The sequence below is a fragment of the Gambusia affinis genome, linkage group LG19, assembly GCF_019740435.1.
Source record: "Gambusia affinis linkage group LG19, SWU_Gaff_1.0, whole genome shotgun sequence".
Taxonomy (NCBI): Eukaryota; Metazoa; Chordata; class Actinopteri; order Cyprinodontiformes; family Poeciliidae; genus Gambusia; species Gambusia affinis.
The window spans coordinates 5,192,525-5,218,057 of record NC_057886.1 but is presented as its reverse complement, the minus strand read 5'-3'; the positions used below and the strand labels follow the sequence as shown (position 1 = coordinate 5,218,057).

Here is a 25,533-nt window from a genome sequence, read left to right as displayed (position 1 = left end):
TATAGTACATGGAAAATGTGAAAGCGTTGCAACTTTCAGCAACAGTTTATATTCCTCCACATTTAAATCACCAAACAAAAATATATTCCAAAAGTAATTTTTAAATACTTTTCTCAAAATTAAAACTAAGTTGAAGCACACGTGCTTTTCACTTTGTGGAGTTAAACTATTTATTTATTTTTATAATAAAAACATTTATGTAATTATTTCTTGCGACCAATTTAACTTACTGAATTTGGTTGTGTTTATATTTATGTGAATATATATAGAGACAAAAGTGAGGCAAATTAGCTCATATTAACATTAACGGGGGGATAGAGCAAATTAGTCTTTTAAGTTTTATTAAGTTTCATATACATCAATATTTCTTCAGCTGTAATACAAAAAGAACAAAAAAAAAAATCCAAGTCAAAATCAGATTCATTTTTACAAACAGGGCAGGAAACCTTGAAATACATCTTTTCATTCTTTCTCAGTCACTACTGCAAAGCAAGGCATTTACAATAGCTTATTATCATATTCTCAGTAGAATATTTATATACGTTTAACCAAGAAGACTACTGATGTCCACATAGTTAGTACTTTAGTACTTAAAACCATCTTTCATGCCGCTCCAGAATGAACGATGAGTGGAAATGCGTGAGGAATTAAAACATTGCTCCACTGTGACATCTGAATTCAGACACAAAACTCTCGAAACATGATGCTCAGACAAACTCAGTCATTGCGTTTCCATAGCAGGTCCCTGTTTGAGACGACCAAATATATATATATATATATAAAACAAAACAAAACCAAAAACAGACTTCTTTTTTTGTTTTTACAACGCTTTGAGGGTGAAAAATGACTTTAAAAAAAAAAAAAAAAAGAAACATAAATGGAAATATGAGAGCTCCGTAAGAGATTTCTCCGAGGTAAACTTCCATCTGAAACGCCTCAGTTGTTCTCGCCTCTCTGCGCCGGCCCGCTTTGTGAGGACAGGTCCCCTCCGCCCCCAACCCTGCGTTCATCCGAGTCACAGTTCCGACGGGAACGGGGGAGGGAGGGGAGGGAGGCGGAAAAAGAAAGAAGCCAGATTCCTGGCAAGTGCATTTTGTGTGCGCAACGTGCGGTGCTTTCTAAGAGGCGGCAGAAGACTGAAGCTTGTTGTTATGAGACCTACAGGATGTGGAGAAGAAGGGGAAGAGTTGAGAGCTCTTCAGGTTCTTTATTGCTGCAGTTAGTCACAGACAGAGGATGCAAAAAGCGCCGAGGGATGTGCGGCCATGTTGGCGCGAACGCCTTCGTTCGAGACCAGACCTTTCATGGCCGTGAAAACCGTGCAAGTCGAGGAACAGGAAGGCGCACTTCTCTCTCTTCAGACCATTTTAGACTAATAAAATATTAATAATCTAAAACGAGATTTATTATTATTATTATCATTATAAAAAGGGTCAAATACAGTCAGACATATAATCTCACAACCACTGTACATCATAAAATGTGGATAACATCCAGAACTAAAGGTGAAGTAACATACAAAAATGTTTCATAAATATACCTTTATAAAAAAATATGCAGCTTCTTTTCTTATTATATACTTTAGTCAACATGTCCAATTCAACTGAGATGTTTGAACAGAAATAAATAGACGCCTGGGAGTAAAAAGCATTTAAAAAGCTTGATTGAGCACAAACGCCAGTATCCTAATTTCTTCTGAAGGAGAACAAAATGGCTGCCGGTCAGCCATGTTTCCTGTTCCGCTATGATTACAACTCATTCCTCAGGGGAAAAAAACAAACAAACAAAAAAAAAAACAAAGAGCACATTTGGTGGTTGTGAGTCTGTGAATGTGTGTGTGTGTGTACGTGTGTTGGGGGATTTTCTTGAGACTTTTTGCCTTTTTTGGAAACACATAATTCATTTGTTTTTGTTTGTTTATTTCACTGTCAACAGAGACCCCCCAGCATCCAGTCCAGACTCCAGCTAGACTGGCACACTTAAGAATCAGACAATCTGCAAGAAACAAAAAGAAGATGGAATGGCTTAAATCACAGGCATGCAGCACAGGTGGACAACACACACACACACACACACACACACACACAGACACACAGACACACACACACACACAGACAGACAGACGCAAATGCAAAAAATGTCAGAGACGGAACCAGAAGTGCTGAGACGGCGAGACGTAGTGCACCTTGCGAAAAGCGTTCATGAAAGCGTTTCGTATTTTGTCGCGTGTTAACCACACACCTCAGTGTTTTACGGGGATTTTTTATTTAATTTTTTTTTAACAGACCAACATATTGCGTACTTATGAAGCGGAAGATAAATTCTACTCAACTCATTCCACAAACAAAAAACCGGCACAAGAATAGAAACGGGTTTATTTGACAGATCACCATTGCAGCAAATGAGCCTCAGTTAGCACAACGGCTAACTCTGCTCTTCTTCCGCAGGAACAGTGAAGACGCCAAGAGTTGAAGAGCTGAGTTTAAAACAGGGAAATACTTGGTCTAATACAAAACAAGAGCTCAAACGATTGATTGGGTTAATCGATTATTTCAATAATTGCCAACTAATTTAGCGATCGCGTAATCGTCAACTGGAGCACACAGACTCAAAAACAAGGCCATCTTTTAATGTATTTCTAATATTGACATAAAAGTCTGAAGTGGTTCAATAATTTTTTTTAGAATTTCATCCGTTAATCGATCAATTGTTGGACTAATCAATGGATTAACTGATTGTTAGTTGCAGCCCTAATAAAAATAAAAAAGATCTTTACTTTTTTTTTTTTTCCAGTTCACAACTATGGGCTTTCTTCCGCTAACATGCTGATGCCAAAGCTAATTTCTCATTTAGCCCTTTGCTAACTTTGAACGCGTTTGACGCACTTGGCTTTCCATAAATCAATTTCCTCTGGATAAATTCTAAAGCTCCAATCTAATTGGCTCTTTTGTAAACTTGCATCTCAACGAAGTTCGACATTGGTGATGAGGTTTTGATTATCGACCATCAAGTATTTTTCAAGTTCAGCGTTTATATTCACACTCTGATTTGGACCGTTTCCTCTCCTCACGCTCTCTCAATAAATACAATTTACAGAACGTGCAAATTACAGTGTCAAAACTAAACTGCTGCTTGAGTTGAAGTTCGCGCTTAAGCTTTAGCTCCTGCTAAATAAATAACATGTTGGTGTGGCGGTTAGTGGAACCAACGTTTAGGATTAGCGCTTTAACGTAACTAGGTTTTTGGTTAGCGGTGCCCGCCACTGAATCCCGATAAAATACACTGATGTTTGTGGTTTTAACGCAACAAAATGTCAAAATAAAAACAACTTCTGACAGTATGAACACTTTTCCAGGCAATGACTGTGACAATATACACATGTAGAAACTAAATCACATTCTATGACTTAAAGCTACGCCACTCATGCTCGTAGTTAAAAAAAAAAAAAAAAAAAAGACAGGCGGACATAAAAACCCGGATGAAGTTAGAAGCAAATAAACATGACAGAGTTTCTACATAAAGAAATTAAATCTTTATGAGTGCAAACAAGCGAATCTTCAGAACCTGGGTTCCGTGGGAGCGGCGGCACTTCCTACCTGCTGGCCTTGAAGCCTTTCAGCTTCTGTACGAAGAAGGCCTCGAGCACCTCGGCGCACTGGAAGAAGGGCGTGTCGTTGGGGTTGTAGTAGCGGCAGTTGTCGAAGATTTTGGTCACGTCCGCCACGAACTCTGTGAGCTTCTGGTAATGTCGCTTTTGCAAGCGGGTTTCCATTGTGGAAAAATCTTGGAAGAGAGACAAACGGGTATGAAACGAGCGTCGCTCTCAGCGAGAGCCGTCGTGCGGACGCAGAGCGGGAGGTCGTACCCATCGGCTCCTTGATCACGCGGTAATAATCCGGCGCGTCGTGGGGATCCACCGGTTCGAGAAAAGGCCACGCCATTTTGTGAGACTGATGAAAACAAACACGTAAAATTTATCTTTTTTTTTTTTTTTTAGTAAGGGACTCATTTGTCAGAAAAGGCCACATCACATAACTTACACAAACTTAGTAAAATTCTGGAAAAAAACTCCAACATTTCACACAAAGTCCATCTATTTTGATCAACACCGACTTCACAATCTCTAGGAAATATATTCTAGTTTGTGGTGATGACATGACAAATGTTAAGCACTTGGTAAAAAAAAAACATTGTTCAGATTACGAAGATAAAAATGTAAAAAAGAGAAAGAGATAGAGAGAGGTAGAGAGAGAGAGAGAGAGAGAGAGAGAGAGAGAGGTCCTACCTGTAATGACCGTAATATTCTTTTCAACCCTTCGTAGTCTCTGTCGGTGAGCGGCGAGAGGACCGTCATGGCGTCCTCCGTGGACTGGCACTGCGGACACACGTACACGTCGATGTGATTGGCTTCGCTCTGCAGGATGCCCACACAGCGCCCGTGGTACCAGTTCTGGCAGCGGTCGCAGCCGATGTAGAACCTGTGGGTGAGGATCGGACGACACGGGGCTTATGGGAATCCAAAAGACGGACGAGACACAGAAGACGGAAACTATCTGAGGTTTTACTACATGGCGGCGTTCTCTATTTGCGCTCTCCTTCAGATCTCGTGCTTTAATATTTATTTTTATTTTTCAAGAAGGTTAGTTGACCAAGTTGTTTTTGTCAGTTTCTTTGTTGTTTATATTTTACGCTGGTTGTTCTAGTACAAATTGCACTGACTGACTGAACAAAGTGTAGTTCTGTTATCAAATAAATGTATTATTGAATATATTTGTCTGTTTTTATAAAAAGAAATCATTTCAGCGTTGTTTTTCCTGATCGGCATCGGCTGATTCTGAACCTCATATCGGTATCGGAAGTGGAAATGGTGGATCGGTGCATCGCTAGTAATGACATGATAAAAAAAACTAAACAGATTAGAAATATCAATTTGATATAAAAAAAAAGAAGCTTTTTTTTATACTTAAAACTTGACTGAAAGTAAGGTATTTTATAAAAAGCAACATACGCTAATGGCCTGATTTAAGGTTGCTATTTAATTTTTAAAAGTTAATTGTTTTTTTCCCCTCATCGGTTTTACACTTTAAAAAAAATTTTTTCTTTTACTTCACACTTATGACTAAAAAAGTGATGTTTGATCAAATAAAAAAAACAAAAGAATAGCTTTTTACTCGTTCTTGTTTTTTATTCCTTCTTATATTTCTTTTGCTTGCTTAAGCAGCTACTATAACAATGGGCAATCTTTTGAAACGAATACTTGTAGGAACAATTGACAGAGTGCTCAATTACTAAACTAATCATTTTCAGCTGCCATGGACAGAAGTCCGATGTGCGGCAGAGTCTTACTGTGTGTCGTCGTAAGGCGTCCGACAAATGCAGTACAGCTCCTCGTTGCTTTGTTGCTCCTCCTGGCCGCGTTTGCAGTCGTTACACACAAAGTCCTCCAGCTTCTTGGCCTCCTTTTCCGTGATTCCCACACAGGCGCCATGGAACCAGTTGGAGCAAAGATCGCACCCGATGTAGAACCTGCAGGAGAGGAGAGAGAGAGAGAGAGAGAGAGAGAGAGAGAGAATGTTCCTTCTTTGCAGAATTCAAACCGAATTCGAACCAAAACATGGCGGGGAAGCCCTCTGAACTTACTTGGACTCGTCGTACGGCGTCTTGCAGATGCAGTACAGCTTGGTGTCCTTCTTGTGGTCCTTTGAGGTAGCAGACAGCTTCTTCTTCTTCTTCTTGTGTTTCAGCGAGCCGGAATCCCGCTCCGGATCGCCGTCCCGCTCCTTCTCCTTCTCCTTGTCCTGATCTCTGTCCCGGTGCCTGTCGCGCTCGCACTCTTTGTCTCGGTGTCGCTCTCTGTCCTTCTCTCTGTCCCGCTTCTTGTTCTTCTCGTGGTGCCTGTCCCTGTCCTTGTCCTTGTCCCGCTCGTCCTCCCGCTTCCGCTTGTGGGACGAGGACATGGAGGAGTGGGTGCTGTGAGAGGAGTGCGGCGGGTGGGCGAGGTGCGGCGGGTGGGAAGAGGCCGCCTTGACGGTGGCCGCGGCGGCCTGAGCAATGGCGGCGCGCGCCTTCTCCTTTTCCCTGTGCAGCCTGGCTAGATCCCGCCTTAGCTCCTCCTGGGAAGACAAATCACTCAAGAGTCTGGAATTGCAATTTCTAGACCCGCGTCACCAAAATCCCGGCCGCTTTTGTTCCGGAAACCAACCTGTACTTGCAGCTGCAGCTCTTTGTCCAGCAGCGCCCTCTTCTTCAGGATCTCGGCCTTCAGCTGTTCTTTGTGCTTGTACAGCAGAGCGGTCAGCTTGGTGGCGTTCTGTTTGGAGCGCTTCTGCTCAACCACTTCCTCCTTCTTCCTTTTCTTCGCAGCCTGCTTCTCGTCCTTCTCGATCTTGTCCAGGATGAACTTCATCACCTGGTTGCACACGATCACTCTGAGGGAGGAGAGAGAAAGACAGACGTTCAGCTGTTGCTCGCCTGCCTTAATGGTGTGGAGCTGCAGCTAACGATTATTTTTGAAATCAAATGTCATGACGATTAATCGCATAAGAAAAACATTCCACATTCTGGAGATTTTTTTAAATTTAAAAATACATGAAAAAAATACAAATAAATAATTCCTTTTTTTAAAAAACACAAAAAACCAAAACATTTTATTGCCTAAAATGCAAAAGCATTTGAACTTGAGCATGAAGCTAAAACTGCCACTTCAGGTTAAAAACACTTTTACAAAGAAAGAAAGAAGAATTTTTTAAAAATCTTCAATGGAAAATTTCTATATTTTCTGAACAGTTTTACTTAATTAATGCTCTGAATATGTTGTTTGTTCAGCAAACAGTTCATGGCCTTTTAAAAGTCTGAATACTCCAGTTAACGTTTAATCGATTAGCAAATTAGTTGATGATTATTTCAATAACCAATTAATCACGATTAATCTGACTACTCCGATTAATCATTTCACCCCTAGCTATTAAAAAACTGCAAAAAAAAAAAAAAAAAAGATTGTTCTTCATTCAGAGAAGTTACTCACAGAATCCAGAAATTTCACTCAAGAGTAGCGACATGAAGTAAATTTACTCAAGTAATTTTATTTTATTTTTTTCAAAACGTTATGTGAGTAAATCTAATAGGGTTGGATATGAGAAGCAACATTTAATTTTCCTTTGGGATGAATAAAGTATTTTTAAATTGACGTATAATAATAATAATAATAATAATAATAATAATAATAATAATAATAATAATAATAATAACCTCTGGTTCTCCTCCCGCTCTGCTGCAGCCAGGGTCTTCCTTTGTTTTAGTTGTTCTGCTGAAGCATTTTGCTTTACTGCCGCCTGACAAGCAAAATAAAGTCCCATGAACATTCAACTTATTTAGACAGAGTTCATTTATATAGAAAAAAAAAAAAAAAAACATGAATAACTGTTATGCCATATAGTCTCACCGGTTTCTGAAGGCCATCTTTAGGACTAATGATATGCAGGTTCTGGTCTTTGGGTTCCCTTTTAGCCTCGTTATGTTTCTTCTTCTTTGGTGGTTGCTGCTGCTGCTGCTGTTGCTGTTGCTGTTGCTGCTGTTGCTGTTGCTGCTGCTGTTGCTGCTGCTGTTGCTGCTGCTGTTGCTGCTGCTGCTGCTGCTGCAGTCTCTGAAGCTGCTCCTGAATGCTCGCTGGTGCCTGTATGGTCACCATGTTCTGGATCTGGTGGGCTTGGATCTGGCCCCCTGCCTGTTGGATCTGGATGGGCAGCTGCAGCTTGATTTGCTGGGGGACCGGGCCCCCCTGCTGCTGGGCCTGCGCCTGGATCTGGGCTTGGATCTGGGCAGCAACATGATGCGGCAGGGCAGAGAGCAGCTGCACCGGCTGCTGGAGGCCCGACACGGTGATGAGCTGGTGCCTGATGGGAGACTGGACCTGCAGCTGAGGCTGCGCTTGAACTTGAGACTGGCTCTGAGGCTGGAACTGCACCTGGAGCTTAGCTTGGACCTGGCCGTGGGGCTGGACCTGCAGCGTTTGGGGGACTTGGGTCGGTTGCGGCGACTGGACCTGAAACTGAGGCGGTGTTTGGACTTGGGTTTGAACGTGGGGTTTCTGCGGACTTTGGGCGAGGATCTGGTTTTGCTGCTGCTGCTGCTGGATCTGGACCTGGGTGTGGAGTTGGGTTTGGATCTGCTGCGGCTGAAGCGGAGTCTGGGCCTGAGGCTGCGACTGAATCAGAGGCTGTTGCGTCGGCTGAGCTTGCGTTTGAAACGCAGCTTGAACCTGGGGGTGGTACTGAGGCTGCGTCCTGGCCTGGAGCTGCATGGGGGACTGAACCTGAGAAAGGGGTTGCACTTGGGGTTGAGGCGATTGTTGTGTATGTGGCTGTATTTGTGCCTGCGGTTGGAACTGAACTCTGATCTGGGACTGAACTGGAGCCTGAACTTGAGGCTGCAGGTGTGGAATCTGCTGGACTTGTCCGCAGGTCTGGATCTGCGTGGGCCTTACGGCGGATACAACGGAGGAAACGGGCAGCCCCTTCATGTTGACCTGCACCGTTGATGCCGCCACGTGGGACACCTGCTGCACAGATACAATGGCCGGATGCTGGACCAGCACGTGGGAGTGCGGAGTCTGAGACGTCTGAGGCGAAGGAGCGATGGGCGAGTGGATGGAGACTGGTCCGGGAGCAGATGAAGGAATGGAGGACATGGCAGGTGGTGTGACTGGAGTTGCGGCTTGAGCTGGAGCCTGAGAAGATGATGATGGAGTCCAGTTTTTGGGCTGAGCTGCCCTCTGTTCTATCAGAGCTAAGAAAGGAGAATAAGAAACAACAAAGGGAGGTGAATATTTTAAAAAAAGGAAACGGTACAATGACGTGTTGGGAGTTTGGTTCTTTACCTGGCACTGAAGATATGGTAGAGGTGGCTGTGACCGGTGTGACGACAGCGCTTGCCATGGCTGCATGAAGGGGCGCAGACGGCGCAGCCTGTATTTGGGTTGGAGCTTTGGCTGGGAAAGGGATGGAAACTTGGGTGGACACAACAGCTATAACAGGAGCAGAAACGGGCGCGAGGGCTGGCGTTGGTATTTGGACAGGCGAGGGCAGCGAGGCGGAAACGGGAACCTGGGGTGAGACCTGGATAGCTGGTCTGACCGACACTGGAGCAGAAACGGGAGTCGAGGTCTGCATCTGGAGGTGGGTTGAGGTTAAGCCTGGAGGTGGGCAGACAGACTGGGGCTGGAACTGGACTTGGGTTTGGAGGGCAGTGTGTCCCGATACGGGAGGGGAACTTGTAGTTTGGGTTTGTGCTGGAGGAGAACCGGCTGTAAGGGTGGAGATCGGGGTTTGAGGGATGCCTTGGATTTGTGTGGGGGTGGAGGAGAAGCCTGGTTTATTACTTACACCTGGGTTGAGGTTTTGTGGAGAGTCACCGACAGATCTCACCACTTGGGGGTGTGCAACAACTGATGGTGGGGGGGTTAACACCTGTGTGGAAGGCTGTGCTAAAGAAGGCACAGGAGAAGACGTCTGTGCCTGTGCAGGGACGGATGAAGCAGCTGAAATGTGTCCTTGTGGAGAGGCCTGAGGTGCAGGAGTCACAGGGGATGTGACTTGGTTCTGGACAGGAACAGAAGCTGGGCTGGGGGCACAGCTCGGCTGTGGTGAGGGGCTTCCGACGTGCGTTGAGGCAGGAAGAGGTGCGGCCATTTGCGTTTGGGCTAAGGCTGATGGAGTAGTCTGGACTTGGGCTGCCGCTCGCACTTGAGGAGGAGAAGATGTCAGGGTTTGAGGGCTTGGAGTCGTGGCGGGTTTTGTAGGGGTAGCGGTCACGGGGGGTGAAGTCGAAACGGTTGACGACGGGGCCATGGGGGTGAAGAGGAAGCGCTGGATCTGTCCGTTGGGCATGGCTGCCTGCATTAGTTGCTGACCGGGTCCGGGGATGACCGTAACACCCTGTGGGATGATCTGAAGCTGACCCTGGGTCTGGCCTTGACCCTGGATCACCACAGTCAGACCCGGGTTCCCCCCCTGGAAAATGTCAGAAGCAATATTCTCAACATCAAATAAAAAATAAGACATAGTTTCAGTCAAAGTTTCTGAGCCCAGAAAAAGGTTTTGAGACTCCAACCCCACACCGAGTTGCTTTTTCTGAAACGGCCCTCCAAGATCCCAGAGATCATTTTCTGGGGACCCTGGAGTCACTATTACAGTACCACTAGTACTGGTCTGTACTAATAACAGACCAGTACCTATTAGAGTTACTTGTTCCAAGTTCCCACACCCATCTCAAATCTTGCAGGATCGAAACAAATGACCTCCACTTCCACTTTTGTAATCTCCACATGTGTAAAGTAGGAATTCATACAGATTGTGTGCATTCGAAACATTTCATAAAGCTCTTTTTTTTATTATTTGCACATGTTCCAGTTATTTGGACATTAGGAGAATGTCATCCATCTGAAATAACAGAAATTGTTTAAACCAATTCTAAATAACGAGAAGAACAAGAACCTTTGCCATCATGTTGTCCTTGGAAAAGTTGCCAGCCTTCAACTAGAGGCTTACAGAAAACATCTGCAACTTCAGATCTTGCAAAGACAAAACATCTAAATAATTGAAGCTTTTTTTTTTTTCTTTTTTTTTTTTGTAAGCGAATGCATGGATATTTTTTCCCCTCACAGTGTGAGTGACAGCAGACAGGAAAGAAAACAAAAATTCACCTGCGCGCTCTGCGTCAGCTGCATGAGTTGAGCCATGGTGAGTTTTACTTGGCCCTGCTGCGGCCTCGGGGCCTGAGAGGATGCAACAGAGGGCTGTCCGGGAGTGGTGGCGGCTGGACCCGAAGAGGCTGGCAGGCCTGCAGCTCTGGGAGCAGGAGGCGTAGCAGGGGCGGCCGGGACTGCAGGCTGAGTGTGACCCATCTGGACTGCAGTCGGCTGACCTGGAATCAGATTTGACGCCTTTACTGCTTCTGTACGGCCCAGACGTAACAGAGAACAAAAAAGCTGATTTTTGACAAATCACCTTGCTGAGCCGCTGCTGGATTTCGAACCGTCGTCGAAGTCATTTGGTTCCCTGTTGCACCGGGTGTCTGGCTTACTGTTGTCGTGGCCTAATAGAAACGTTTAACAAAAGAAAAACAACCTTTAAGATTATCAAGAAAAACACTCTGCGTGTTGGATGACAATAAAACGGATGGATTTAAAACCAGGAGACCTTTTGCTGGGTGCTAGAGGTCGCGGCTCTGAGGTTGATGTTCCCAGTCGTTGGATGTAATGTGCTGTACGTCCGGAGATTTGCCGGCGGTCCGGAGGGGAAGATGCCCAAAACCTTCTGTTGAACTACACCTCCTGACAAGAGCCATCATGTCAGCAGAGGAGCGTCACAGATTAATATACAAATGTGTAAAGGCATGCTCTGTGTGTGTGTGTTTAATAAACACCCAAGTGGTTTTAAGATTCTTGAACTGGCATGCATATTTCCATCGGTACAGACTCACGAGGGGACAAGTTACTTATCATGCTGGGGGTCAAACTACTTTAGGCCTTCCACAGGACAGGTTTCCCATCCATTTTGGCAATCGCAGCCCACCGGCCTTGCCAAAGCGGATGGCACTCATGCTCCCTACCTCCTTGAGTAGAAGGCACATTGAGAGTGACAATCTTGCTGTTAGCGGGCAGCGGCAGTTTGGCGGCGAGGACGTGACCGGCCACAGTCACTGGGCTGCCAGCGATCTGGAAGGTTTGCTCTGGGGCGGCGACAACGCTGCCGGCCGCCGAGGCTGCAAGACACACCACGCCACCTGGAGTCACGTGTAACTAAAGGGGCCGCGGCGACGGCCGATCTACAGCCGAGGTGTCCACTGTGAGGTCCGAGTCCGCAAGAACGAGCAGAACGCTTAAAAGTTGGATTTTTATTTATTTTTTGGGTTGTTTTCTATTTTTAGTTCCCACGACAGTTTCGGATCCAACGTCAGATTCACAAAATTGCAAATTTTCGTAGGACTGAAAGTGGACACCGAGAGTTATGAAACTGTTTAGTGGCAAGGCAGTTTCGATTGGTGACATGGACTGTGATGAACGGTTATAAAAGACAAAACAAAACAAAAAAACGAAATGTTCGAATGGTGGGCCTCGAAAAGCAACACATTTTGTTGATTCCGTCTAAAATACATGAATGTTTGTGACGATGATACCAGATGACGCTTTACCTGAGCTGCTGCTGCTGCTGTTCTGGCCCTGCTTCACCCAGGAAGCAAAGGACTGGTGGAAGTTCTTGTCCTGCTGGAATGGAGCCGGGGAGCCCAGTTTGGAGGCCAGGACCATCTTGGCTCCAGATGTTATCGGAGTCATCCTCTGGCCGGTGGAGGTCGGCGTACTGGGAGCGCTGACTGCGGTTGTGCTGGTGGTGGTGGTCGTGGCAGTAGTGGCGGTTGTGCTGAGTTTTTGCTGCTCGAGACGTTTCTGAAAAAAAAAATATTTCAAGTTAAGACGCGGAGAAACTGGTGATGAGGGTCGCCATCTCAGATTTAAGACTTTTAAAGACCACTACGAATGGAGCTTAAGGCTTGCGCCGTGACAGAAATGTAAAAAAAGGAAATTGCAAATAGATTACTTGTGTGTGTTAGCTGTTGGCTAACTTCTGTTGCCAGGACGAACATTGTCCCGCCAACCAGCAATAAAATTTGCACTTCGCCGTGATGGGCATAAATAAGCTAGCTAGCTAGCATTACCCTGGAATGCTAGCTAGCGGTAGTCACAAGAGTCACAGAATGCATTGAAGATATCAGCAAACGACTGATAGTTTTGAGTAACATTGAAGTCTCACAAGAAAAACGTAAAAAAAATAAAATAAAATAAAATCAAACCACTTTTAATGTACAGTTACCTGTATATTGTAAAATAATGACACCTCATTTCTTTTTTTGCCAAATGATGATTTAGGCAAAAAAATAAAAATATGAATAAATAAATAAATAAAATCCCTTCTGGGACAAAATTACTGCGTCCATTATTTTAGTAAGGTGACCATTTGAGAATAAATAGTCCCAACACAACCAAATTTAAGACCTCGTTTAAAATATTTAAGGCTAACTCTTTTTTTTGTTGTTTTTTTTGTCTTTAATAACTTTTAAGACATTTTGAGACCTTAATATTAAACACAAAGATCTTTCAAGGCTGCGCAGACACACTGCTGACAGACGTCGTGTTCAAACTAAATCTGCAGCCGTCGCTGTATCATGTTGTCACCTGCTGGGCAGCCAGTCTGGCCTGCTTCAGCTGATTCTCCAAATGGGCCTTGACTTCCTCCGCGGTCTTCAGAGTCCCGCTGGTTTTGGATGGATCTAAGCCTTGCGACTTCTCCCTTTCCACTCTGGAAAACCAAGGAAAAAAAAAAAAAAAGATGAAAAATGCAGAGTAGAGACAGTCCTGAAAACATATTTATAGTTTTGACAATTCGGATTCGTTTCTAACCTCTCTGCGAAGGCTTTTATCTCCCAAAGCTCCAGCTCCTCCTCAGGGACCCAAGTCTCCACGGCGATAGGCCCCATCTGTTTGGCTGGCTCCTGCTTTTTAGGCCTCAAGGCACTGGAGCGCAGACCTTTCCTTTGAGGAGTTGGTGTTTCTAACCACAGAAAGGGTTAAATGTTTTTTTGATTCTCTTATATCTTTTCTTTTATAATGGGTTTTGTCCAGATTACTCTCAAAATCTACATTTGGTGGTGCTTAATTCCCCCCAAAACCTCCTACCTTTGGGAGTGTCCCTGTTTCCGATGGGGCAGATGATCTTCCTGATGCAGTACTCTGAGCGAATGCCATGGGGCCCAAAGTCCCTCCGTCTGATAATCTCTGTGGTGATTATGTCTGTGTCTGTAGTTTCTAGAGACAAAACGGTTCCTAGTTTTAAGTCGCGCATGAGGAGAAAGTCTTCATTTGGACAAGAAACCTCATTAGTTTAGACAAGTTGCGTCTCCTTAAGCGCTAAGGAAGTCAAACATTACAAAAGTGGATAATTTGGAATGAAAATGCAATAAAGGAAGAAAGGATTAAAAAATGAAATTGAGGACTTGTGGACAGCTCTGACATGAGAGATTTACAGTGAAAGGAAACAGTCCGCCACACTGACATGACAGGAAGTCCATCACTGTTATTAAAATGAGAGGTAGTTGTAATGATAACTGATATTTTTTAATGTCAGAAATGTTTATTACAAAAGTTTGAAAACATCTTAAATGCAAATGAGTATGTTTTGTCTTGTTTGTGACGTTCTTTCAGTAACTGGCCATTCTTTTATGGAGTCCGCAAACTCCAGTTAACGATTAATCAATTACTAAATCAGTTGACAATTATTTCAGTAATCGATTAATCGTGATTAATCCGATTAATCGTTTCAGCCCTAAGCAAATGCAGAATTTTTCTCACCTTTCCGAGTCGTTCCCACCGCAGCAGAAGGCTTCACAGCCATATCGTCCCACCTAAGGCAGGCCCACAGCAGCCTTAGCATCAAGCTAACGCCTGCTAGTGACCTCACAGTCTGAAGACGGTATCTTTAAAAAAATTAAAATAAATGTGCGCGTTATATAAATAGGATGTTTTACCAACCAAGAAAGATAAGATTTGTACAATCTCTGCATGTTACCGACCTCCACGAGATCCCAAAGGTGGGCCGAGGCGAAGGGTAGGGCCATATGTCGGGAGCCGGCTTGGCATTGTAGCTGAAGATGGGCACTTCTTTGATGCCCGCCTTCCTCCCCAGCCTCTTCAGGTCGTCATTGGGCAGGACAAAAATGCTCTTCTTGCTACTCTTAGTGACAAACTTGCGGTAGGACGGCAGCGCCGTGCCCGAGCGCGCCTTCTTGGACTTGGAGAACCGCAGCAGGCTGACCTTGTCTCTTGTGGAATATTCTTTACTGATCGTCATGGAGCCGGCCGTCGTGGAGGCGGGTGCGACGGTTTTGGTGTCACTGGGTTTTCTCCTCAGGGAGACGGGTGCCGCTAGGCCCATTTGGGGGGCAGCAGGAACGGTATCAGAGGAAACCGAGCTACTTTCTGCTGAGGGAGTTTTACTGGAACTGTTGGATGTGTCGTGCATAGAAGATTTCTGAGGATCCTTTAAAGAGTCGGTAGCGATTGAAGTCTTTACATCCTCTCTAGATGTGCAATTGTCTGTAATACTACTGTTGTGGAAAGACGTACTGGACAATTTCAGCTTGACAGGCAGCGACCCCTCACTCGTTACAGCTGAATAATCACTGCTGTTCAGAGACTCTGCTGTGTCTTCAACGTGGTTCTCCAGTTTGGGGACTTTCAGCGGTGGCGGGTGTGCTACGCTGGACAAATCGTTTCGTGAGAGGTTCCCGTTCATCAAAGATTTGACAGGCTCTTTCTCGGGATCCGACGCGTCGCCCTGGACCGGAGATGTAGAGTCTGCGGAGACGGTTTTGCCATTTATCTGTGAGATGCTGCTTTTGCCTTCCGAGTCCATCTGTCCGCTGCTTTGATCCACTTCGTCGTATCCCCGCTTTTTGACGTTCTCTCCGATTCTCTTTGTTATTTCGTTGTTCCCCATCGTCTCCGGCAGACGATTGTTGATGCTGTTGGGTTCCGGTTCTCCGTTCACTTCCTTATGAGAGTCGACGGCCTTCACCTCGGCCACGTTACTCTGGCTGGACACGGCGGAATTGCATTTCACGTCCGCCTTCGAGTTCGTGCTCTCCTCATTGAAGTCGAGCTTTTTGACGACAGGATCTTGTCCTCGTAGGTTTTCCTCCTTCTCCTCCGTTTTAACGCTCGAGGACAGAGCGGGCTGCTGTTTGGCGTTTGCCGTTCCTTCTGTCTTGACGCCAGTGGCGGGTTTTGCGGCCGTCGTCTTGGACAGGAGCGCCCCCTGCCTCAGCCGCTCGAGTCTCTGCTTCTCCTCCAGGGTGAACTGCTTCACCCGCCGCTCCAGCAGCCCGTCCAGTTTGGACGGCTTTACTTTCTTTTTGTAGGCCGTCCGCAGCTGGAAACCCTCGCTGACATTCACGACGTCGTAGAAGATTTTAGCGGGGATCTCCTCGGTTTTGGGTTCTTCCGGTGCCTGCGTCGTTTCCCTTCCTGCGGTAGCAGGGGAAGAACAGCAGCTCTCGACTTCATCTTGCACAAAGAGACTCAGAGGTTAGCTGAATGAAGAATTAAAACCACATTCACAACTGCAGATTTTTACCTTTCTTGTCGACATCCATTTTTTCCTCCTCTTTCTCTTCACCAGCAGGTTTTGCTTGCTCATCTTTTACAGAAATCTCTTCCACTTTGTTGCTGAGAGGTTGGCTGCCATTAACCACAGATGTGTCCTGGGACAATGAGTTGGGTTCCTGCTCCTTTACCTGTGCGCTCTCGGGAACCTGCTTCTCAGTTTCTTTTAAATCCTCTGTCTTCATGGAAGGTGTTGCGCTTTCTTTTCTCAATTTAGCTGACAAAATAAATCAAAAACCAGCTTAAAAACGTACGAATGTAAAAACGTACGACCCGGGACGTACGTGGAGGGAGTTGCGTTACCTTCCATTTCTTTGCGGTAGTTTACGTTTGTGTTCCCCGGCAGCTTTGGAAGGAAACGCGGCACGTGAGTCTTACTGACCCAGATCCAACCACCATATCCTGTTACTCTGTACTCTTCACCTTTTTGCTTCCACACCTCAGAAGGAAAAAAAAAAACAACAAACAGTTCATTTGAAAACATTTATATGTGCAACACAGATCTGAATCCATGGAATTAGGGCTGCACCTGACTGTTATTTAGGTTTAATGGGATAACATGTTTTTGTGTAATTCCTTTCCAAGCCAAATATCTCCGTACTCTACCTGGTGTTTGATGGGGATGGTGTACTTCACCCACGTTGCCTGCAGCAAAGTCTCTTCATCCTCAAGTTTTTTCTCTCGTTTCTTCACCTTTTCCTTCTCATCCCGCTCCATGGAGGTCATCCGGTGCATTCTGAAGGATGCAACGCGAGACATACGAACAGCGTTGACTTAGACACGCATCAGGGAAACGCCAAGCTGAGCCTTGCTCCTCTTTTACCTTGTGTGGCCGAGAGAGTCTTTCCAAACAGGTAGCATAACGACTGGTTTGATTGCACACTCCAAGATGGCCAAGGCCAAAGCAAATTCCCTGGCCTTGCTGCACATCTGTACTGCTTTGTTCCAGTTGGTCCTGCAAAGAAAATAGAAAATATAACATTCAATGACTAAATACACACAAACGTTTATGTTTCTCTGCATTTAATAATAATAATTTTTTTTAAAAAGAGCCACCCGGACGTACCTGTGCGACGCCCAGTTGGGGTGCATGAACGGTCCGGGGACGTTCGTTTCCAGCTGGACGATGGTGAGGCGCAGCGTGGCGACCGTCAGGCTCCGCGCCCCGTGGATGGAGCCGTTCCACTTGAACTCGGACGCCGTGGTCAGGCTGAACTTGTGCGAGAGGTGGCGCTTCTTGTCGTAGTCCTCGCGGTGCTGATGCTTGTTGAGCGCCAAGGTGTTGGTGCTGTACTGGTTCTGGTATACCCTGTATTTGCCCTCCTGACCCAGTTTGAACAAGTTGTTCAAATTCACCGCCAGGTCCCTTTTCAGGAAGGTGAGGCGCGAGGTGTTGGCAGCAGGAGACAACTGGAATGGAGACGGGAAGGGCAGTAGGAGTTTATCAGCAGGAGGATTCGGTTTCTGCACCGATTTCCCTCGTTTTGGGAGATCGGCCGATGCTTGCGTGTGAAACCGTTCATACGCACTGATCTAATCAGACGTCTGCAGGTGTATATTTAGCAGAAGTCTCTCTACTGTTGCCAACTTTGTCACCATTATTAGCAACTTCTCACACAAAAACAACTAAAAAACAGCATTGGCCGAAACTGGAATTGGCAAGTTTTAAAAGATCATTGCTCGGCCAGAAAACTGTAATCGGTGCAATATAACTTAGTCGCTATATTGGGTGACTTCTTAGTCTAAAAAATATATATATATATATATATATATATATATATATATATATATATACTGGCCAAACACAGCAGGGTTTTATAAATCAGTGATCAGCAAGAACACTGCAATCGGTTCACCCCTAGTTTCTATACACGTGACTTATTCCACTTTAAGGCTGGCAGCATGATTCAGATGCTATTACTACAACTTTGCTCAATTTAATACAGGAGACTAGGTACCGCAGACATATTGCAATCATTACAAATAAATATATATTTTTTTTAAATCCATGAATAATGTCACATTTACACTTCTACATTTAATTTAAAACAACAACAAAAAAATCCAGCAGGACGCCTCACCTCTTCACTGCCTTTCTGTATCAGATTTTTCGATTCGTCTCCTGCTCGGCTCTCCTTCTTCATCCTTTCATTATAGTCCTCTGGTAGAAAGAAGTTGAGCCGCCCTCACATCATCAAAACAAGAACAATTCGACACGGCCCAACTCAAATCGGACTCGATGTTTCGTTTTTCCATATCTGTGCTTACCGTTCCCATCCTGGCTGGTAAAGGAGGACCGGGAGGACCTGTCGGCCCGGTCGGGGGGCTCCACCTTCTTAAGGCCCCCGGGTGCAGAGAGTTGGTCCCCGTCGCTGGGCGCGTCTGGCCGACACGGCCGCTCGTCTGAGTCGGCTCGGCTCGGCGACGACGGCTCATCGCCTTCTGCTTCTTCGCATGTAGGCTCCGACTTCTGCTGCTCATCTGCATTGTTTACATTAAAGACAACCGAGTACAGGAAACGGTGAAAGCAGGTTTTCTAAAAATCCAGCTGCAGGCGATCGGCTATGGTAAACAGGAAAAATAGTCAGGATTACCAGCGATCTTTACAATTCACACATGCCGAGGATCAGAAATACACACTTGCTAACAAATTTTGCTGGACGATAAATTGTCCAAGTGATTATTGCGATGAGCGATAATCATGCCGTTTCCAGACCATTTTCAAGTAACATATTGTCAAGTTCGCCCTCTCAGAGACTAATGATCTTTAATTTTGTAACAAACTCTCAACACTGGAAGTAGAAGACATTTTAAATACCCTAAATAAAACATGGCAAAACAATAAATAAAACTGAAATAAAAACCTACATACAACTAAAACCACAAATAAAATGGTACAATGAGGTCTCTGTAAGCAAAATCGCCGTCCAAAACAAATATTAATCATAATGGAAATAAACGCGCTCGTCTTAATTTATCTCGCAGTTAAGTGATTAATTGCTTATTGCGACAGGTTTGCTTGCTGTACATATCACTGGTGTAAATATGGTCCAGTAAAAGACCGAGAAAAAACAAAAAACTGGCAACGGAGGAGCCGTCATTATTGTATTGCTCATCGTTTATCAAGATAAATTTCTTGTCACAATGAAAAAAAAATAAAAATCATTTATCGTTATTACGATAAATTCCAGTTAATAATGTTGAAAAAAAAAAACAGTAGATATTGTTGGGATTGTTATTTTTACAGCCTTCCCCACTGTTCAATAAATTAGCTCTGGTGGTACAAATCAAATCAAACTTCTTTGATACTCATTACTCGGTTCTATTGTTACTGCTTCACGGACACAAAAAGCAGTAATGATAGTTATTGTTATCAAAATAGAACCACAAAATGTTGTGATAAAACTTATAGAGCCCCTATTCTGGTCTCATGTAAACACATGCAGCATCCAGTATCCTTCAGAAGCATGCAAATGTACGTTTATCCAACAAATCATGACATGTTTAGGTGCAAACAGCCAGGAAGCAGTATGCTAGTTTTATGCTAACATTTGGATGTTTTAAGACTTCAGGCCTCGTTAATAGTGTCTTCTGATAATACACGGTGGGCCGCTGGGTGACTAGCGCCCCTACAACCGGGTTTAGCCAGTTTTCTGGGGGAAACCCTGAACAGGGTACAAAAGCTTGACTTTAGGACCAACAATGACTCAGGGGTACCTGTCCGTCCCTGTGTTGCCAGTTGAGTGGAGTCCCCCTTCTGGTGGTTCTCAGATTGAGCCGTTTCTTTGTTTGGCTCTAGAGATCCAGTGTTGGGTGCAGTTGCGTCCTGGGAGGCGGAGGAATCGGACCCGCATCTCTCCTCTGCAGGAGGCTGAGCGTTAGCTGCTGTGGTACGAGACAAATCGACACAGATTCACTCGAAACGTGTTTGACAAACATAAACCAGTTGAGCTTATTCTATCGTCTCTTTACCTTCTGAACTAGTGTCTTCTGTGGTCTCGCCGTCCTCCGCTGTGATGTTCTGTGTTGGGAGCTCGGTCGTCTTTACGGAGCCCCCTTCTGCTTCCTTCGTTCCCTCCGTCGTTCGTTTCTTTGCTTCCTGCTCCTCTCGCCTGATCTTCAAACGCTCCGCGGACACCTCTACAGATGAGAAGAAGCAATTAGGCGGAAACCTAGGCGCCTTTACCGTTTCAGGCCATGTCATTTGAAGGCACCATCGGAATTGTTGGAAAAAGTGGAATTTATTTCCTGTTGGGCAAATCAAATCCGTGTTGGCGGTCTGAAACTGCAACTAGCTCATGTTGTTAGAAGCAAAATTACGTTTTGTTGATCCACGTTTTGGATTTCAATAATAATCACGTACAACAACTAATCTACTCCCCTCCTTTTAATTAATACGTTGTTACACGGTGAAGTTGTTGCAATGCGGCTCCTGAAGATGTCCACCTTATCTGAACACTGCACTTTGTTCACAATAAAATGAAATATTCAAAAACGGCGCGTTGTCATCTGCTCGCTCTCCATGAACACTGAAAAAAGAAAACTGCTGGAAACATGCGGAATCCGATTTCAATTGATGCAGTTTTCCCGTTTCGTGAAAATTACTTTGAAAGAAACTACACCCTGCACTTTCAGCATAATCTGTATTCTTTGAGGCATTAATAATGTAGTAATGTAATGTAGGAATAATAGTATTACTATTAGTAGGAACAGAAATAGTAGTCTTAAGAGACTCCTTTGTAGCTACAGTGGTAGAGAGTAGTGAACACTAACTTTTTTTAGTTGGGCTTTAATTTTTACTGGATCAACACAGACTGGCAGCTCTGTAATCCGGTCCCATTTTTCAGGAGCTAATCTATATTTTGAAAGTTATTTATTGTTCAAGATAAATCGCAATGAGCTAAAACGTGTATTTGACAAAGATCTTGGACTTGAAATCGGCCGTGTGATCTCCGATTGGTGCGTCTCTGAAAAAAGTCGCTCTGTTACTCCACTCCTTCCAAAAGCTTTGGTGGATGATCATGTGCATCAACAGTTTTTAATGGGACCGATGCCAGGAAGCAGCCTGCGGCAGGAGCACGCTCCAAACAATGGAAGCTACCGCCGTAAGTGTTCCTTTAAGGCAAAGGCGCCAAGAAATCTCACTGCTGACAAGATTTAAGTGCAGCAACACACAAAGGAAGTCTGGCTGAAAGAGAGAGAGATGATAGGGCAGCCAAACAGAAACGGAAACTGCTGGCTAAGAACTGAAAGGTCTTCAAACCACTGTAGCGTCTTGGAGGAAGGCCGAGTGGAAAACAGTTGCTCGTTATGTCAGGGAGCGAAAAGGGCAACACCCAACTGTCACCAGCGTCGAAACACGTAGCTTGATAAAATACCCCGGACCTCCTGCGGAGCACATAGATGTGTGCTTTCCCTAAACCAGGGGTGCCCAAAGTGGGTCCTGGAGGGCCGGCATCCTGCATGTTTTAGTTCTCTCCCTGGTTTAACACACCTGGATCCAACGATGGCTCGTTAGAAGGCCCATGAAGAACATTGACATACTAAAAAGGTTGTTACTACCACCAGGGAGAGAACTAAAAGGGTCAGGATGCCTGTCCTCCAGGACCCACTTTGGGTCCTAAACGTTTTGAGCCATACACAATCCCAAGCAAATCAAACGCTTGCTCAACGGTGGCACCTGTTTTCCCCTGAGTTCTGAGGGCAGCAGGTGTGCAGCGTACCATTGACGGCGGTGAGGTAGGCCTTGTTGTTTCCACGAGCTCGGTTGGTAAGATCCTCTGTGATGTCCATGTGAGCGTGCATTTCCTCCTTCATCTCCTCCAGGGTGGCGTGGAGTTCGGTCTCCCAGTACTCCTTGTCCAGACCCTCGACGAGCTCCTCCAGCTGTGCTTTGCTGCTGTAGTACCAGATCTTTTTCTTCTCAAACTCCCCATCTTCTTCACTGGGAAGAGACAACGGAGGATGTGAGGACGGGTCTAATCTGTAAAAAATATTGGATCCCTACCAAAATATCAAATGTCAATGAGTGTCTACTAGGGTTTCCCCCAGTGTATTATAAGTCTGGGGGGCCACCAGGCTTTACTTGCCCCGTATAAATTATATGGATTAAGTAACTTTGTACAGGTTACTTTTGTAACGGTACAGACCAAAACAAGCTAATGTAGCACTGTATACATTATGTATAACAATTAGCTACAATTGCCTACTTGCTAATTGTAGCTAGTCAACAGCTAATGTAGCTGTACCTTAGCTACATTACGATGAGTTTAGACGTAGTTGCGTCTAAACTCATCACCATAGATTTCATGTCGTTCTTCGCAGGGATGTGTTCAACTAGATCTATTTGATTCCAAACTTCATTTGATAAAGCAGCTGATAAAGAACAAACACGGACAAATTGGTGTGCAGCCCTGAAAACCATGCATAGAAGGTCAAAGGTCTTGAACAATCTAACCCTTACTTTGAGAACGTTTAATCAAAACAATTAAGTAAACAACTCCAGGTCTGGAAGAGACCTGGAATGGCTCTCACGTCCAAAGGTTTTCTGTTTTGGATTTAGGTTGGAGTTCTAAGATTGCCATGGGAGAATCATGTCTGGTGAACTGTTTATTCTGTCCTTTTACCATAAATTTTTTATGATGATTTTGAAAAAAAAAAAAAAAAAAAAGCAGCGACAACCTAATAACTTCAAAAGCTTCCAACGCATTATCTTGTGTTTGAATGCTTTGCAGAAAATTTTGAGCTCTTGTTATGCCTCTATATATCTGAAGAACCTAAATATGGATCACCAGAGAACGTCACCAAAAACGTAAATGGTAATCTCATAAGCTGAACAGGCGGCGATGGCCCCAACTCACATAACAATCCTTCGATTTAGGAACCAGTATTTCCTCTGGTGACGGTCGTATCCGATGGGCTCCTGGCGGATGTAAGGCCTGTTTTTCTGTGCCTCGGTCACACAGTCCGTGACTCCAGGCACCTTGTGCGCCACGCAAACCTCACACTGCCATTCATCCTCTGGAACCTCTTCCAGCGGCGGCTTAACACACTCCAGGTGGTAGACGGCAGAACAAGTCTCGCAACACAGCAAGTCTCCCAGACGGTGGCACACGCGGCAGTGGTCGTCGTACTGCATGCTGCCGTCAGACATTAGCTCCTCGCGGGCAATGTTAGTGGTGAGGAACTGGTCCACTAAGAACTGTAGCACCTTAACCTTGCTTTCGAGAGAACCGCACGGATATTCGTCTGTCTCCAGGTATGGCAGAACATGGTGGAACTCTCTGTCGCTTTCACAGTACGCCCGCAAAACCTCGGGCCAGGTCATGCCGTCGATAAAGTACAGAGTAGAGTTGACGCTGTCCTTCAGGTCAGCGGGGCCAAAAGTAGTGTTGGAGGAGTCCTCCTCGCGCAGGATGGCCTTCAGCAGGGAGATGTGCGTCTCTGCTATCAACGTGCATTGCTCCTGGCCGACCAAGGCGGCGCAGAAGTCCTCGAAGCGGAATGGGGAGAGACGCAGGACCGAGCTGAAGTTCCGCAGCACCTCATAGATGGAGGTGATGTTGAGCAGCTCCACATTGGGCACCAAGAGATCCTCGGAGGTCTCCGGAAGCTCAAGAGGAGGGATTTCCTTGTCTTCCAGAACAGGAGTGCGAGGACGGGGAGCCCGTATTTTCTTCTTTCCTGCAGGATTAAAAGAAAAAGAAATGTGATTACACTGACACATCAATGCAGAATAACATAAGACATTATTCAATAACTGCTTGCAAACAACGTACATTTCATCACTTAAATGCTTTTTGAAGACATTGCAAACTCTACAAAGCTGGAAACTTCTACAAGAGCTACTATGGATGAAGTTGCTCATCATTAGCTTAACGAGGCTGCCTCATCCTCATACAGCACAGTGGATGTCAAATTAGCCAACAACGTTAACGCTATTTAAACCTCACTTTATAATGACGGGGTTACTACTAAGACATTAGGTGTAATTACTATCCAGAGTCTCGAAGTACATATGAAGTAATTTGTTCTGCCTAAGGAAAGTTGCCAAAGTATAAGAAAATAACAGGCATGCTAGCTAGGCTAGTGTTAGTTAGCTGTGTGTGTGTGTGTATGTGTGCGTGTTTGTTTCCTTTACGGCTAATTAAACAAAAAATAATTAAAGTTCTTGTTTCAAGCAAAGGTTTGAAAAGTGTGGGCTGCAAATATGAAGTGCGTTTTATTTTTATTTTTTTAATAGCTGTCACACAGTAGGCAACAGCTACCTTCAGTGCTAACATTAGCTTGTTATAAGCTAAGTTATTAGCTCCGGCTATGACAGCTAAAGCTACAGAGCCTCTCAGATTCTTTTTGGAAATGAGTGTGAACTACACGATAACGTAAGGCGACGGAAACGGGTCGGGCTACTGATACGGTTGATGCTTCAATCCACCTGCAGTGGCTTCAATGGGGCCTGTTTGCATACAGTGTGCATTCTCCATTTTGAACAATAACCTTACTGCTTCCTGCACTGCACACAAGCTCCTATTATTGCATGCTCTGACCCAGGCGGGACCTCCACAGCCGAGGGTCCGTTCAGTGACCAGTGATTACCCGGAGTGCTGGCGTGAGTGCTCTGGCTCCGAAAGCTACTCTCTGTGCAGAAGCTGGCATCATCCTGTTCCTCGTCCAGCACATCATCTTCCAGGCAGTCAGACTCCTCATTGAGGGCCTCGTCTTCCTCGGACTGAGGTGCTTCCTCAACAAACTCGTCCTCCTCCGACCGTAAACTCACAGCATCGTCCTCCTCGTCACTCTCGTGGTCGTCGTACACCACTGTTTTGGACACAGCAGTCCGTCTTCCACCGCGACCACCTCTGCCTCCTCTTCCTCCACCGCCACCTCTGCCTCGTCCCCTGCCCCGTGTTGACGTCGCCTTCCTCTTTCTGGCCGTTTTGGGGGGCTCCCTCGTCGGGCTTTCGGCGTTCTCATCCCCGCTGTCTCTAAACCTGGACTTCAGGTTCCTCCTGGGTCGCAGACCCCGGGTTGTAGCTGGGGACGCCTCATCGGTTTGTAGCGGTTTGGGCGGCCTGCCTCTTTTCCCTCTCATGATAGGCGAAATCTATTATTTTAGAATGCCAAGGTTTGCGTGCAAATGGCATACGCGAATGCGAGCGAAAACGGAGCCGAACGAGCGCGGACCCCAGAAACGGCACAACACCTCGAAGCCCCCCCGTGTCCCTTCGAATGTGAAAGCTCAAAACGTTAGCCCGGCGTCCCGTTCAGGTTCGCCTAGGGCCGCCATTTTTCTTCTCTGCCTCTCTGGCTGCACAAACAGC

The 25,533-nt window shown here is 45.3% G+C and overlaps 1 protein-coding gene across 4 annotated transcripts; it reads right to left on the bottom strand.

The window, feature by feature from the left end:
• Positions 1-324: 324 nt before the first annotated feature.
• On the bottom strand, positions 325-25,533 carry bptf (bromodomain PHD finger transcription factor). Of its 4 annotated transcripts, none has more exons than XM_044100531.1 (32): positions 24,809-25,533; positions 23,074-23,896; positions 21,937-22,157; positions 20,186-20,353; positions 19,931-20,098; positions 18,482-18,694; positions 18,295-18,374; positions 17,280-17,623; positions 17,037-17,168; positions 16,820-16,949; positions 16,517-16,652; positions 16,185-16,430; positions 14,623-16,114; positions 14,402-14,526; positions 13,730-13,858; positions 13,454-13,604; positions 13,229-13,352; positions 12,190-12,442; positions 11,608-11,760; positions 11,196-11,329; positions 11,004-11,091; positions 10,700-10,920; positions 8,876-10,007; positions 7,442-8,784; positions 7,249-7,331; positions 6,203-6,428; positions 5,641-6,113; positions 5,347-5,526; positions 4,286-4,478; positions 3,866-3,950; positions 3,597-3,783; positions 325-1,158 (listed from the first exon to the last, which is right to left on the bottom strand). In XM_044100531.1, exons 1-32 carry the CDS (start codon positions 25,302-25,304, stop codon positions 1,119-1,121), a joined length of 9,969 nt encoding a protein of 3,322 aa, XP_043956466.1. In that variant the 5' UTR covers positions 25,305-25,533; the 3' UTR covers positions 325-1,118. The 4 variants fall into 4 exon arrangements, with proteins under 4 accessions (XP_043956466.1, XP_043956468.1, XP_043956467.1 ...); XM_044100533.1 differs by having other exon boundaries at positions 14,623-16,075; XM_044100532.1 differs by having other exon boundaries at positions 325-1,995; positions 24,809-25,532.

Excerpts from the sequence above, each read along its gene's own strand:
- bptf (XM_044100531.1), bottom strand. The coding sequence starts at position 25,304 with ATGAGAGGGAAAAGAGGCAGGCCGCCCAAACCGCTACAAACCGATGAG. Across the intron at positions 13,605-13,729 it reads AAACAGGGACACTCCCAAAG|AAACACCAACTCCTCAAAGG; the intron begins GTAGGAGGTTTT and ends TTCTGTGGTTAG. Across the intron at positions 6,114-6,202 it reads AGCTGCAGCTGCAAGTACAG|GAGGAGCTAAGGCGGGATCT; the intron begins GTTGGTTTCCGG and ends TTGTCTTCCCAG.